This window comes from Salvia hispanica, chromosome 5, assembly GCF_029641045.1.
Source record: "Salvia hispanica isolate PSC_SH4W2 chromosome 5, Shi_PSC_v1, whole genome shotgun sequence".
Lineage (NCBI taxonomy): Eukaryota > Viridiplantae > Streptophyta > Magnoliopsida > Lamiales > Lamiaceae > Salvia > Salvia hispanica.
This window is the reverse complement of record NC_142696.1, coordinates 44,071,304-44,085,749: the sequence shown is the minus strand read 5'-3', so window position 1 is coordinate 44,085,749 and position 14,446 is coordinate 44,071,304. Positions and strand designations below refer to the sequence as shown.

At 34.9% G+C, this 14,446-nt stretch overlaps 3 protein-coding genes and 1 non-coding gene across 5 annotated transcripts; 2 read left to right on the top strand and 2 right to left on the bottom strand.

Annotated features, from left to right (window-relative positions):
• The first annotated feature begins 364 nt into the window (after window positions 1-364).
• Window positions 365-1,864, top strand: LOC125188877 (GDSL-like Lipase/Acylhydrolase superfamily protein). Its single transcript, XM_048085949.2, has 2 exons — window positions 365-1,070; window positions 1,171-1,864. Exons 1-2 carry the CDS (start codon window positions 450-452, stop codon window positions 1,678-1,680), a joined length of 1,131 nt encoding a protein of 376 aa, XP_047941906.2. The 5' UTR covers window positions 365-449; the 3' UTR covers window positions 1,681-1,864.
• On the bottom strand, window positions 1,168-6,250 carry LOC125188879 (uncharacterized). The gene is made up of 5 exons (XM_048085950.2): window positions 6,090-6,250; window positions 4,579-4,730; window positions 4,128-4,214; window positions 3,012-3,170; window positions 1,168-2,224 (listed from the first exon to the last, which is right to left on the bottom strand). Exons 1-5 carry the CDS (start codon window positions 6,196-6,198, stop codon window positions 2,126-2,128), a joined length of 606 nt encoding a protein of 201 aa, XP_047941907.1. The 5' UTR covers window positions 6,199-6,250; the 3' UTR covers window positions 1,168-2,125.
• Window positions 6,251-7,696: 1,446 nt separating this feature from the next.
• LOC125187388 (glutathione S-transferase T1-like) lies at window positions 7,697-14,131 on the bottom strand. 2 transcript variants are annotated; one of them, XR_016130263.1, is made up of 8 exons: window positions 13,982-14,131; window positions 13,823-13,896; window positions 13,692-13,752; window positions 11,413-11,466; window positions 11,193-11,272; window positions 10,906-11,111; window positions 10,605-10,831; window positions 7,697-8,073 (listed from the first exon to the last, which is right to left on the bottom strand). XR_016130263.1 is itself a non-coding variant. In XM_048083971.2 (7 exons), exons 1-7 carry the CDS (start codon window positions 14,044-14,046, stop codon window positions 10,655-10,657), a joined length of 717 nt encoding a protein of 238 aa, XP_047939928.1. In that variant the 5' UTR covers window positions 14,047-14,131; the 3' UTR covers window positions 10,516-10,654. The 2 variants fall into 2 exon arrangements, 1 of the variants encoding a protein (XP_047939928.1); XM_048083971.2 differs by lacking the exon at window positions 7,697-8,073 and having other exon boundaries at window positions 10,516-10,831.
• On the top strand, window positions 9,966-10,036 carry TRNAG-GCC (transfer RNA glycine (anticodon GCC)). The gene has a single exon. It is a non-coding gene; the product is annotated as a tRNA-Gly (tRNA).
• Window positions 14,132-14,446: the final 315 nt, after the last annotated feature.

Sequence of the window (14,446 nt, the reverse complement as noted above, 5' to 3'; positions counted from 1 at the left end):
TATATCAATGGAAACATATTAATTTGTAGCTATTTTTTGATAATGTGAATTGTCTATATAGTTTATTCTTTCTACATTTTTTTTAGTTTCAATTCTTAATAATAATATATGTTTGATTATATTAATAAATATTCAAAATAAAAAAATCTCGTCAATAAAACATATATACGTGACGTGACTCACCAAAATGCAAACAAACGTCTGACTAACAAGGAAATAGGTGAAGTTATAGACTTTCAACTCATTCTTCACAACCAGAAATTAATGAGACGGTTATGACGATCAAAAATAAATAGTAGTACTAAAAAAAGGTAGATGAATCACAAATAAAATCTCCATCACCCAGCATTATTTCCACATGCATTGCTCCCATCACTCATTAATTATGTAAACCTTATAAAACCAACCACACTACCAATTTACACACACACACACAAAAAAAAGGAAAGATGGCGATCGCTCCCATCTTCTTCATCCTCCTAATCTCAACCGTTAGTTACAGCAGCTTAGCTAACGCCGCAGATCGCCCATTCAAGACCATCTACGCCTTCGGGGACTCCTACACCGACACCGGCAACACCCACTCCAACAGCGGCCCCAGCGGCTTCATGTTCGTCTCCAACCTCCCCTACGGCCGCACCTTCTTCCACCGCCCCACCAACCGCTACTCCGACGGCCGCCTCGTCATCGACTTCGTCGCGCAGTCGCTCTCCCTCCCGCTGCTCCCGCCCTACCTCGCCCTCAGGTCTCCCTCGACGACTGGCAGCGTCAACTTCGCGGTGGCTGGCTCGACCGCCATCGTCCACAGCTTCTTCTCGAAGAACAACATGACGCTCAACATCACGCCGCAGTCGATCTCCACGCAGCTGGGCTGGTTCGAGAAGGTTCTGGAAGGAAGAGGGTGCAGAGAGCAGAGCAGCACGCCAAAGGAGTGCGAGGCTGTTTTCGACGACGCGTTGATTTGGGTTGGTGAGATTGGAGCTAATGACTACGCTTACAGCTTTGGATCTTCCGTTACCCCTCAATCCATCCAAAACCTCGCCATCAATAGCGTCACCACTTTTCTTCAGGTAACCACGTTTTTTTATTATGTATAGCTCAATTATACTAGTAGTTGGTCGTAAAATTATGTTAAAAATGATTTGTTGTACCTTGTATAATATTGAACAGGCGTTGATGAAGAAGGGTGCCAAGTATGTCGTAGTTCAAGGGCTACCGCCAACGGGGTGCCTAACGTTGTCCATGTACTTAGCGCCTCCCAACGACAGGGACGGCGCTGGGTGCGTGGGCACTGCCAACAAGCAAAGCTCGAGTCACAACACAGTCCTCAAATCGAAGGTGGATGCGTTGCGGCAACAGTTCCCTCACGCGACGATCGTCTACTTAGACTACTACAACGCCTACCTCAGCGTGATCAGCAAACCCAAGAGCCACGGCATCACAGAGCCTTACAAGGTGTGCTGTGGGCACAGCGGTGGGACCTACAACTTCGACTATCTGAATGCCTGCGGTTCGCCTTCCGCCTCGTCGTGTGGCACGCCTTCTCGGTATATCAACTGGGATGGAGTTCATCTCACTGAGGCCATGAACAGGGCCATGGCTAGCGCGTTTCTCAACGAAACTTATGCTCAGCCGCCTTTCACTCATCTCTTGGCTAAGAAACACAAGTCATCAGCATGAAAAGGAAGCCCTCGTTTTCGGTTTGCAAGTTTGATGAAATTAGATGTTTTCCAACTGAGATGGTTGCTGCGACTTTCCGACGATGAAATCAAGAAATTATCTAATTCACCTGTCTAACTCTTCTGTGCTGGAATTCAATAAATTCGATTATTAATAAAGTGAAACTTGTTGACAAACCTAAAAATTATTTTATTATAGTATATTGTTAGTGGTTCGTTTTTTTATGTAAATATTTATTCTATTTTTAATTTATTATGAACTTCTGTCCCATTTCATAAGGGTATCAGCGTGAAAACACATCAATCTTCTGTAATACTATTCACTACCTTGTGAATACAAAAGTACTTGTAACTCATGAAGATGACTTTATACACAAGTTTCAGTTTGAAGAGGTTTCATGCTGCTCTCATTCTATTTTCATATGCATATAAACTACATGAAACTACTATTTAACCTGTTCTTCGCCTGTCAACCGCTGCTTTTCTTCCTCAACCTGTTGAAGCAATGCTTCTATCTCTGCCTCTGTTAGACTCTCCAATCTTTTCTGCTTGCACAAGAAACTAATGTTTATGCGTGTTATGAAACCTTAAATTTTTGGGAACTTAAGTTCCACATCAAAATAGAAAAAATATATGAATTGATATATGAGACTCCTGTGATAAGAAACTGTTAGTGATACATAAGAAATGTGAAAATTTAGCAAATACTCCCTCCGTCCCAGATAGTTTGTCTCACTTTGACCGGGCACGAGTTTTAAGAAATATAATGAAAAGTGAGTTGAAAAAGTTAGTGGAACGTGGGTCCTACTTTTATATATTAGTTTTATAATAAAATGTGATAGGAATGAGTTAGTGGAATATGAGGTCCACTATCAAAGATGGTAAAGAGTGAAATGGGACAAACTATGTGGGATGGACCGAAATGGAAAAATGGGACAAACTATCTGGACGGAGGGAGTAACAATATTGAAAAGATATTACTATTTGGTAGAATGTTCAGTTGGTCATTCATTTCATATGAAGGTAAGAAGGGGGGAACTGTGTTGTCCCTATCAACTAATTGCGTGTGAAAGTTTTTGTGCTTTGTCGTGGTATCTACGATTTCAGACATCATCAGACTTTGCCACTTACTACTATTCTATGTCCAATATAGTTCGTACACAGGACTCTAAACAATTTCTTTGTGCATGATACTACTTAAATCATTCATGTTGTTAAAGGAGATGATGAAATGTAATATTTATATTTGGTTGATTCATGGCTAGAAGGGAGAGAATGAACATTGATGGAACACCAAAAACAAAAGAAACAAATGAGTTAATATAACTTCACCTGCATCACTTTGTCTTCATAGTCACGTAGCTGTTGGGCATATGTCATTTCCTTGTTTGAGACTCTGAAAATATATGTTGAAATCCATCCTATTGTAAGACCTAAAACCAGAACTAACTGAACAACATTGCCAGCCTGCAAGGGATCAACTCCAACATACTGCACAGAATTCAGAAGGAGATCATGAATTATACTTAACCAAGTTTGTCACACACACAAGGAGTTCAAGAAAATAGAATTTTTTTAATGGGGAGGCAGAGTCCATGACATCCAGGTGAATACTCATAGAGTTTTAATGATATCACTGTTCAAGCTTGGAGCTCTTTATTCAACCTCTTCAATATGATTTATCAGAGTGCTCCAGTCACTATTCGTTAAAGGAGTCGCACCTTTTGCATCATTATCTTCATGATTTCTTTACAGGGGAAGTATTTAGACAAGTGGGGAGAAATGATGAAGGCTGATAAGGATTGTTAGAAATCTGAACCATGCATATCTTCTTGTCTCCTATTAGAATTACATTGCTTTCTTTCTTTACATCCTTAATTTTATGATACCCCAAATATATGGGCTCTGTGTTGTTGTAACCTTGAGTAGGAGTTGAGGGGGGTTTTTGCCTTTTCCTTTATGGGATAGACTATTGTTCTTTGATTACTTAATGTACATTATGTATACATAGAAATAGATTTCTTGAATATAGAATGTCAAAATGAAACAATTTCATACCCCATTCATCCCGATATAGTTGATGTGATCCTTTGGGCGCGAGGTTAAGGAATGAATTGTTAATGAATTAAGTGAAAACACATGGAATTCGCCAACAACACACAGCTTGCGCTGGCAAAAAACTCAACTAAATTTCTGGGCACTTTAAACTGAGAAACATAACCCTATTTATAGACTCTGCTAAAGACTCCAACTTGAAATAAAAAAAAAAAACTAACAAACTAAAGACTCATGTCTCCTAAAATACTAAAATTAGGAAATGATAAACTAGTAACTAAAGACTCCTAATTATACTCCAACTAGGAAAATATAATCTAAGCATACGAAGATAAACTTGATTAGATTTGCAAAGTAGGAACAAGATGTGTATCAATATATAAGCCAGGTTACCTCCAATCCACTTTTCAAGCCAATGCCAAAAACGGTAAGCCCAACTCCTATGAGTATAACATCCTTCCTTGAATATCCAAAAGGTTTCTGCAGTAAGAAAATAAAAAAAATTACCTGACATGAAAATTCCCAAGATAAAGCATTCAGATGATTTCTTAGAGACACCATCTATGATATGGTTGATAGTTAAACCATGATGGGATAAGGTATCATTTCTACTAGACCTTCAACTCTAAGTAACCTGACCCAGTGATTGATGCTTTGTCTATTTTATGTGCAGTTTCTGGAGGAAAATTCTCATCAATCAAAGTGAATAATCTCTCATGGAAATACAATGCTGTAAGCTGAAAATGGTGTTTGGGGAAAATTATGGAATGAAAAATTCTCATACATAAAGAATTTGAAGAGCATAGACAACAGTAAAACTTCAACTCATGGTGTCTAGACATGCCTTCTCCGAGTTTGAGGTTTCATCCTCACTTAAGTTAGAAGAACCACTGCATCTTGGGATTGTAGAAATTGATTTCTTCGACATTGAGGAGAAAGAAGATCTTTTCAGGCAAGGGGAAAGTGCGTGTGAGAAGATTTGAGAGCATATCCTTTCTGTAAATACATTGGACATTTAAAGTCAAACTGAACAAGCAAGTAAAGAGAGCGCTGAAACTGGCAAGGAATCAATCAAACTGTTTTGTCAAATTAACAGTCATGCACACAATACTTACAAAACAAAATAAAATAAAGTAAGCTAAGTATGACGAACATTATTTGACTTCAGTTTATAAAGCCAGAGTAATCTAATATTTGAGTCTCTCTATTGTTTAAGTTGAGAGCAATAATCTCAGTCTTCAGTTTCCAAACTAATTAATTGGTAGATTTTATTTCTATGAGCTCCTCCTTTATTATATTTCCCCCTGACCCAACCTGTTCTTGGGATTTTCTTCCGAGTTTGCATTTCTACCATCTTACGGATGCTTTCAGGCTTTGGTTTATTCATTCTCTTTGCTTTCTTCACAAAGACAGAGAAAACCATAGAGTCTATTAATTGTGAGTCAAGCTTCACTGGTAGCAGTGCTCCTTTTCCCACTCCAGTGTTTCTCCCCTGGGATTTTAGCCAGAAGTGTTTTAATGAGGCTCGGTCTTAAGTGTACTCTAAGATTTCTTTTTCTTCTTTATATCATTACTGTCATTTTCCATCACAGAGGGTAACCATATGCATGTCTTTTGAGAGACTTACAAGCAATGCTCTGTAGTGGAGTTTAAAGTCAGATATGTAGATGATGTGTTAGATGGTGTTCGACTGAGCTTATGAGCTGTTTAGCAAAGTAAGCTCCTAAATAGCTGTGAAAATTAGTTCCAACATCTTACAAGCTCCCCAAAATAAGTACTAGTACTGTACAATCTTATACTAAGCAACAACCAATTTATTAAAATAACCGTGGTTTATATTTCCAACATATACTCTTCCAGTTTCATCTCTTTAAATTTGTTTCTTTAACTAGGATTTTCTTTTTCTGATTAACAATCCTTTCTAGTTTATGAGCTCAATTTCTTTAACCACTTATAAGCTCTCTAAATAAGCTTAGCTTAAGCATAAAGTAGACAAAATTGGACTATTACTGATTTGGTTGAGGGCAAGGACCCCTGACGCACAATTCAAATCAGGCATTTCTCGCCTCAATCTTTAGTAATCAACGGCTCAGTTGTATCAGATTTCTTACTGTGCTACTTTACTGAACAGAGTTATCTAACAAAACACAAGATTCAGCCATCCTTCCTCACTTCAGTGGCAATCAAGCGGTTCAAAGCTAAAGGAAGAAACAGTTACAATTGACGAAACAATCGATACTTAAGACCAATGAAATTAAGTATTAAGTGGAACATAAGCTATCCTAATGCCACAAGAAATTCATCAATCTTCAACTAGATAGAGAGAGCGATTAAGTGAAGTAGCGAAGAACTGACCTTTGGAGAAAAGCAGAGTCCTGGGTTGCAGAAATGGACATGTCAATAAACCCACAACAGAAATCGAGCTGTTGCTGATATAAAGATTTGTGCATGGCGTGGAAGCCATTGCTAAGCTAGAAAAGAGTACTGAGTTTGTTGTGGAAGTCGATATGAGAATGAATGGCGCAAAGAGTTTCAACTTTCAACGGACCCGGCTAGTGGGACCCGTCGAATACAGATGAGAAAAATCAAAGTATAAATATCATCATCAATTTAAGCCACATTTAGTAGGGTAGATGAGTTATCACTCCTACCATAGTTCATCCGGTCCGCAATTTATATTGATATGGATTTTAAAATTTTTGAACGAAAATGATAGGAAAAAAATGAATCTATTTTTATATATTCAATTTATAATAATATAGAGTCTGGGGAGCATTAGGGTGCATCCTTAATTAAAATGCTAACGTACATCCAATCACGTGTTGTCATGTGGCACATAAAATGCAATATTATAAATACAAAAATCCAATCCACATTTGTGAAGTTGTACATGCATTTCCATAGATTGCATTTTAGTTATAGGCAAATTGCATTTTAAATATATTGTTAAGTTTTGCATTTTAACATAAATTATCTATAATGCAAAATAAACTATATATAAATGCAATCCGTCTATATATAAAAGACTAAAGTCCACTTTTGGTCCCCTACATTTGCCATAAAATTCTTTTTGGTCTCTTACATTAAGTTTGTGACCTTTTGGTTTCAAACATATTGTTTTGGTCCAAAGAAGTCCTTTTCAGTTAAAATAAACGGTCAAAGTGTTTGACCAACTTAATAAATTAATTAGTATAATCTAATTAACATACTTAACTATAATTATAAATTAAAAGATTTTTTTTTTAAGAAATAGAGTATACGGGATCCTCTCCATTCATACACCCACTTTCCCCAATTTTAACTTATTAAATTGAAATGGGCAAAATACATTCTTAGGTTCTTATACTTTAGTCAAAATATTTATTAGGTTCTTGCACAATTTTTTGCGTTTTAATAGGTCCTTGTACTTTTCACAATATTTTTATCAGGTCCTTGTACAATTTTTCGTTTTAGTAGGTCCTTATACTTTTATCATAACTTTCATTAGGTCCTTGTACAATCTTTTATTTTAGGGGCTTTTTTACATTTATCTTAGATAATAATCTAAATTTAATAAAACTTAATGAATTTTTTAATATTTCATTATTTAACTTAGCATAGTCTATAAAGATAATATCATCTTGTTATCCAATAATCTCAATAAGTTGTAGAGAATAATAAAAAGATTAGCCGCGATGATTGAAGATTAAAATCGAAGTTTTTTTTTTAGAATAATAACTATCTGAATTTTCAATTGATTATTTATATTTATATTGAAAGATACATCCCTGAATATTAATAATTATAAGATATGTTTAATAATAAAATTAAAAGGTTCATTAAATTTAATTAAATATAAATTATTATCTAAGATAAAAGTAAAAGAATATCTTAGAATAAAAAATTGTAGAAGGGCCTATTAAAAGTTATAATCAAATTATAAGGACCTACTAAAACAAAAAAAATTGTACGAGGATGTGATGAAATTTATGAGAAAGGTATAAGGACCTATTAAAACAAAGAAAATTGTACGAGGATCTAATGAACATTTTGATTAAAGTATAAGGACCTAAGAATGTGTTTTGCCATTGAAATTTCACCCAAATTCATAAAATCCCTACCATCGTCTTATCCACGACGATGAATATGGAGGGCTGGTTTAACTGTAGCGGTGGCAGCGAACGAGACCTCCGTATAGCATATGATACAGGAAAGGCGAAAGATGGAAGCGTCGAACCTCTTCCTCCGCCGCGAAATCCTTCTCCTCCACCACGAAATCGTTCTCCGCCCGTGAAAGCCTCCTCCTCTGCGAAATCCTCCTCCGCCGAGATATCGGCCTCCCTCGCCAAATCTTCCACAGCTGCTGAACACATGTTAGTTCAGTATAATACTATCAAGTAAATTTGTAACGATTTGTGGAAAGCTTTGTGACTATTTGTGGAAAGCTAATTAGTTTGTATATTTTATTATTTATAATAGAAAAAATGAGCAAAGTAAATTTTCTTTTAATCTGATTAATTTTTATTTGAAGTAAGAGAATATTTTATAAAATTTAATATTAAATTAATTAAGTTAATTAGGTTAATTAGATTATAATTAAGTTATTAAGTTGGTCAAACACTTTGACCATTTATTTTAACTGAAAGGACTTTTTGGACCGAAACAATATGTTTAGGACCAAAAGGTCACAAACTTAATGTAAGAAACCAAAAAAAATTTTAGAGCAAATGTAAGGGACCAAAAGTGGACTTTAGTCTATATAAAATGCAAATTAAAAGTTAATATCTAAAATGCAAAACTCAACAATGAAAATTGCACGTGATTGATTGGATGTACGTTAGCACTTTAAAATTAATTAGCATATTAGTATATCTCCATAGAGTAGGGCTTAATTATTTAGTAAAGTGTGTAGTCTATTCACTCAAAAATAAAAGTAAAGAGGATTGAGATATTATTTTAGGGACGGATAAGTCCTAAATATAATATAATGAATATTCCATCCACCCTCGTCTACCATATAATGAATATTTTATTATTTCAATATGTCCACAATTTAAAATTTCAATTAGCTTTTATCAAGTTGGATTAGGAGAGGGGAAAATAGAGACTATCAAAGATCATTGTTCCACACAAATAAAATATCATACTCGTTTTGTCCCACAAAAAATGTCACACTTTTTTTTTAGTTTGTTTCATAAAAGATGTCACATTTTCCTTTTTGGAAAAAGTTCTCTCTCACATGAATATAAAAAAACTATTTTCTCTTTCCATTTAACACACAAAATAAAACTTTCTAAAATCTCGTGCCGTCCTACAAGTGTGACATCTTTTGTGGGACGGAGTGAGTACCATTTTGGACTGATTAATTAATTGTAGAGAACGATGAAATTGGAGGGTCCTAGAACACGAACTATGGTGAAACACATGTTGCATGAAAAGATATTCAATAGTAGCACATGGATCAACTCACCGAGCTAACCCATCGAATTTTGGATCAGGCCTCATCAAATTGCAAACTTGAGTGAGTGTGGGCTAATTAGATCAAAATTTTATCCGGTTATAAATTTTTCTAAATCTAATAAACTATATAGATCCACTCGTGGGTTTCAGACTTTCAAGACATCCCTAATGAAAGTACGTTAATTCCCCATCATATTCTATGTCAAAATTTATATTCTTTTATTACTTTTATAAAACTTCGTCAGGTTCATATTTTATACTTACAAAACGGAATCTCTATTCCCTCATTTATAAATAAATTTAACTGAAAATAATAGTAGTTCAGATTAATACGAGTTGAATTGTACCACTAGTTTAATTAGATCAAATTAAATTACTTAAATGAAGCATTTACATAAAAGATGCATACATACTAAATTTAACACCCTATTATAATGATATATGGTTCACCTCGTCCGGGAATTTCTCTTGAATTTTCAAAACTTATGTTGTTCCATTCCGTAGAGGTAAAGAACCCATTACTCATAGTTGTGTCAATTGTGCTAACGGAAGCTATAAGAAAAAAATCGATCTAAAAGAGCGTTCATATTTACTCCTTGTTTATACTTGCTTATTTATTGTGCATATTTATATTCTTTATCATTATCATATCATGGAAAATTGATAATTGACAATCATTTTAAAAATCAGACTCAAACCCGATGCTCGACTACGAGCCACTAATCATATTCCAGTTAGAACAGCCATGTCTGTAAGTTTGAAATAACACATATATCCTCTTTTAAACATGAGGCACCAGTGGTCTAGTGGTAGAATAGTACCCTGCCACGGTACAGACCCGGGTTCGATTCCCGGCTGGTGCAAAAAGTACTATGATGAATATTGCAAAGTGGTTATTGGGTTAACCCTCTTATCCGACTCTTGTGAAGATATGCAATTTCTCTGAGTACTTTAATTTTTTGAATTTCGTAATCAAGTTTTTCTTTTTTGGTTAATTAAGTGATTTTTATGTTTAGCTAGCCTGTAATCGTTTGAAAATCATAGAGTGGAATAGTTTTTCATTTACTTTATACTCTACTCCTACAATATTCTATGCATAACTCTCTATTTTTAGATGATGTATCACTTGAGAAATTGATAAATTATTATGTTCGCACTTGCTACTTTCCTGGCCTAATCAAACACGCTCAAATAGTCATATTTTGTTGTGTTAATTTAACTCATCAAATAGGTGGATTAATTTATTGTATAGAAAATTCTGAATTTAACTATTATCAAGATTGTACTGTGTGTATGTATGTATGTATATGTATATAAATAGGAGATGCAAACGAGGCGAAAATAGGGAAAGACGCAGCTCAATTTGGCATCTCCAAATGAGTAACAAATTGTTTGGTGTTCAAGTGGTTGAAGAAAGTGTTATTGTCATACCTCGTTTATTATTTGATCACACCCCTTAGGAAGTTAACTACATTTTCAGATCACTCTGACTTTTCAATAGCTTGGATCTTCAATTGCTTTAGTTTGTCTCTCACCGGACCCATTATCGCATGAACTTCCTCAAAATGAGGTGCACTTGCAATCTTCACATCCTCCATCCACTTCACTACCCTCTTGTGGGGACTCAGAATACGATCTCGATCATCCTTGTCTCCAGCCTGAATCATTATCCATATCACAAAAACTAAACTAAACTAAACACCCCTGAATTAATGATCACACATTTACTCACCTCAAGTTGCATGATCTCACATACTAAAGCCAAATCAGCAATTGTGGGCTTTGCATTTCCAAGCAAAAATGGTCCATCTTCTTGGAGCCAAAATGACTCAATTCTTGCAAGAGATGCTGAGAGAAGTTTTTCGCCTTTCGCTGCTGCTACAGGGTTCACAGGGATTCCAAACGCCAAACATACAGTGTTGTTGAAGATAAATCCAACTGAAAAGAATAATAGTACTCCATGAGACAATATATATTGATATGAATCACTTGAGACAATAGATATAGATGTAAACTCACTAGAGCCACGGCGCAGGTTTGTGTGATGCCAATCTAGCACTGCGTGGACCTTTGCTCTCTCGCGTATATCTGCCGGGTACCTGCTCAGAAATCACTGGCTCCGTATAATGGATTGTAGTTTATGCTCAGATCTTGTAAACCGATGTTGAGTATAGTGCTTCCAAACATTCCTAGATAGTGTGGAGTACAAATTTAGACAAGAGAGAAGAGGTGAGCATACCAATGATGAGCAACTCCAGGAAATGCAGAAGCCAGATAGATAAGTATTGCATGACTGCACAGCACAAGAAAAAAAAGATTGAATAGATATACCAAAAACGACAATTAATTAAGGTGGTGTTCGGTTTGCAAGATTGTATCCGGGATTAAATTTGTAATGGGTTTAGTTCATTACATTCAATCCCACAACTCAATCCTAGATGGATAATCAGTCATAACTAATCCCCTATGACTAAAATAATCTCACAACTCAATCCTAGATTATATCTTGATACTCCCTCCGTCCCATTAAATATGCAACATTTGAGAATTGACACATGTTTTTATGTAGTGTTGTATTGTGAGTTAATGAAGAAAGAGTAAAGTAAGAGAGATGAAAAAGTAGAGAGAGATGTTTCCATTTTTAATAGAACAAACTAAAAAGGAAAACGTTTCATTTCTAATGGGACAGAGGGAATATTATTTTATCTTGTAAACCGAATACCACCTTAAGTGCATGTGAGACTTGACTTTAATAGGGAGTACCTAATTTAGTAGGTTTGGTTTTTCTTATCTTATATAGGAGTAGCAGCAGCCATAATTGATTTATACAGATATGAATGTTGAATTCTGGATAACTAATTCAATAGGGAGTACCTAATTTAGTAGGTTTGGTTTTTCTTATCTTATATAGGAGTAGCAGCAGCCATAATTGATTTATACAGATATGAATGTTGAATTATGGATAACTAATTTAATAGGGAGTACCTAATTTAGTAGGTTTGGTTTTTCTTATCTTATATAGGAGTAGCAGCAGCCATAATTGATTTATACAGATATGAATGTTGAATTCTGGATAACTAATTTAATAGGGAGTACCTAATTTAGTAGGTTTGGTTTTTCTTATCTTATATAGGAGTAGCAGCAGCCATAATTGATTTATACAGATATGAATGTTGAATTCTGGATAACTAATTTAATAGGGAGTACCTAATTTAGTAGGTTTGGTTTTTCTTATCTTATATAGGAGTAGCTAGGCCTGCTTAACCGGTTCTCCGGTTCTCGGGTACCCGGAATCGGAACCGGAACCGATCGGGTAATTGAAGAACCGGAACCGAAGAATCCGGTTCCAGTTCCGGTACCGGTTCTAATGTTTTTATAAATTCCGGTTCCGATTCTACCCGGAACCGACCGGTTCCTACCCGAAACCGAATAATATATATTAAATTTAATTTTTTTTTACTAAAATTGAAGTATAGTAATTAACGGTAATTCATTTATTATTATCAAGATTGGTTTTGATTCTTTAGTATTACTGAATGTATTCCTTTGCTACTTTGATATTGCTTAAAATAAATGCTACTCTTGGTTTGACAATATAATTTTCCAATTTATGTGTTTGGATCATTATTTACCATTATACTTTGAGTTCTTTAAACAAAAATAATTTTAACAGATCATGAAAGCTCTTAGAGGAGTCAAGGTGGAGGTTACCAATTGAGGAAACATGCGAAAGAATATACCGTAATTCTGGTTTGATATCACAGACAACTCGTGGGCTAACGTGAGAATCATATTTCTTGATACTAAGTGGAGATAATGTAATTGTTGTTATATATAAGTTAAATCTAGTTTGGTGTCAGATTAAAAATAGCTAAATAATAAACAACTTTTCGTTAATTAGTATACTTAAATTAAAATTAAAACTACAAATCGGTTCCGGTTCGAAACCGGTACCGGCCGGTTCTTACCCGGTCGGTTCCAAACCGGAACCGGACGATTCTGGATCCGGTTCCGGTTCCGAGATTCATGAGATTTTGCAACCGGGTACCCGGTCAACCGGACCGGGTAGAACCGGAACCGGCCGAATAAGCAGGCCTAGGAGTAGCAGCAGCCATAATTGATTTATACAGATATGAATGTTGAATTCTGGATAACTAATTTAATAGGGAGTACCTAATTTAGTAGGTTTGGTTTTTCTTATCTTATATAGGAGTAGCAGCAGCCATACTTGATTTATACAGATATGAATGTTGAATTCTGGATAACTAATTTAATAGGGAGTATCTAATTTAGGAGGTTTGGTTTTTGTTATCTTATATAGGAGTAGTAGCAGCCATAATTGATTTATAATTGATTTATAAAGATATGAATGTTGAATTCTGGATAACTAATCCAATTAAAAATAGAGTCAGTCAACCACTTACTATATATATAAAATAATATATTTGCTTCAGTGGTAAGCAAATTAAGAGGAATATTCGTTAGACAAACTAAACAAATTAAAATTGACTAGTGTACCTCTCAAAAAGCTTGAAATCACCATGTACAATAGCTGGAACTTGTTTCATGGGATTGAGTGCTGTAATAAGAAAGCACAAATTTAAGTGAAATCGAAAAACAGAAGGTAATTAATTGCAAATAGAAGGAACCTGCATATTCAGCAGAGAGGTGCTGGCCTTTGCCAAGATCAATCTTAACCTCCTCAAACTCTATCCCATTTGCTCTACCATAACAAATACATGAAAAGAAAATATGTTCATCTCATGAATAGACAAGAAGAAAGGGTATTACAGAAGAGTAAATATTACTTGCAGAAGATGAGGATTGTGCGTGATGGCTGAGACAGGCGATCGCTGTAGACTTTCAGTTCCATTTTCTTCCTCCCTCTATACTATGTCTATACACACACAGAGCAAGAGACAGATTTTCGTTGATTCTGTATATGATTATTAGTTATTTAGTTTGTGTGTGTATATATAGTACTTATTATGTTTCTCTGCCACTGCCACGTGTTTCTCTAACTAATAACATTTCTTTAATTAAGCTATATATATTCCCTAAGTAGAGTCGTAAAGATTGAATATAAAAGATATTTAAAATAAGATAAGAAATGCATAATTCGTATAAATAAGAACTTTTCGATATTATTTGATAGAAAAGAAATTATCTAAATTTATATAGTTGTGTGACAATTGCTTAACTTGATAAATTAATGGGTTATATAATGATTAAAGTTATAAATTTGCAATATTGAAGCAGAAGGGTCGGCTTTG

Bases quoted from the DNA above. Each gene is read 5' to 3' on its own strand.
- LOC125188879 (XM_048085950.2), bottom strand. From the start codon at position 6,198: ATGGCTTCCACGCCATGCACAAATCTTTATATCAGCAACAGCTCGATT. The intron at 4,731-6,089 runs GTCAGTTCTTCG...ATGTATTTACAG, and splicing joins GACTCTGCTTTTCTCCAAAG to AAAGGATATGCTCTCAAATC. The intron at 3,171-4,127 runs GTAACCTGGCTT...AATTCTGTGCAG, and splicing joins GCTTGAAAAGTGGATTGGAG to TATGTTGGAGTTGATCCCTT.
- LOC125188877 (XM_048085949.2), top strand. From the start codon at position 450: ATGGCGATCGCTCCCATCTTCTTCATCCTCCTAATCTCAACCGTTAGT. The intron at 1,071-1,170 runs GTAACCACGTTT...AATATTGAACAG, and splicing joins GCGTCACCACTTTTCTTCAG to GCGTTGATGAAGAAGGGTGC.
- LOC125187388 (XM_048083971.2), bottom strand. From the start codon at position 14,046: ATGGAACTGAAAGTCTACAGCGATCGCCTGTCTCAGCCATCACGCACA. The intron at 11,467-13,691 runs GTACACTAGTCA...TGTGCTGTGCAG, and splicing joins GATTTCAAGCTTTTTGAGAG to TCATGCAATACTTATCTATC. The intron at 11,112-11,192 runs GTGAGTTTACAT...TATTCTTTTCAG, and splicing joins AAACCTGCGCCGTGGCTCTA to TTGGATTTATCTTCAACAAC.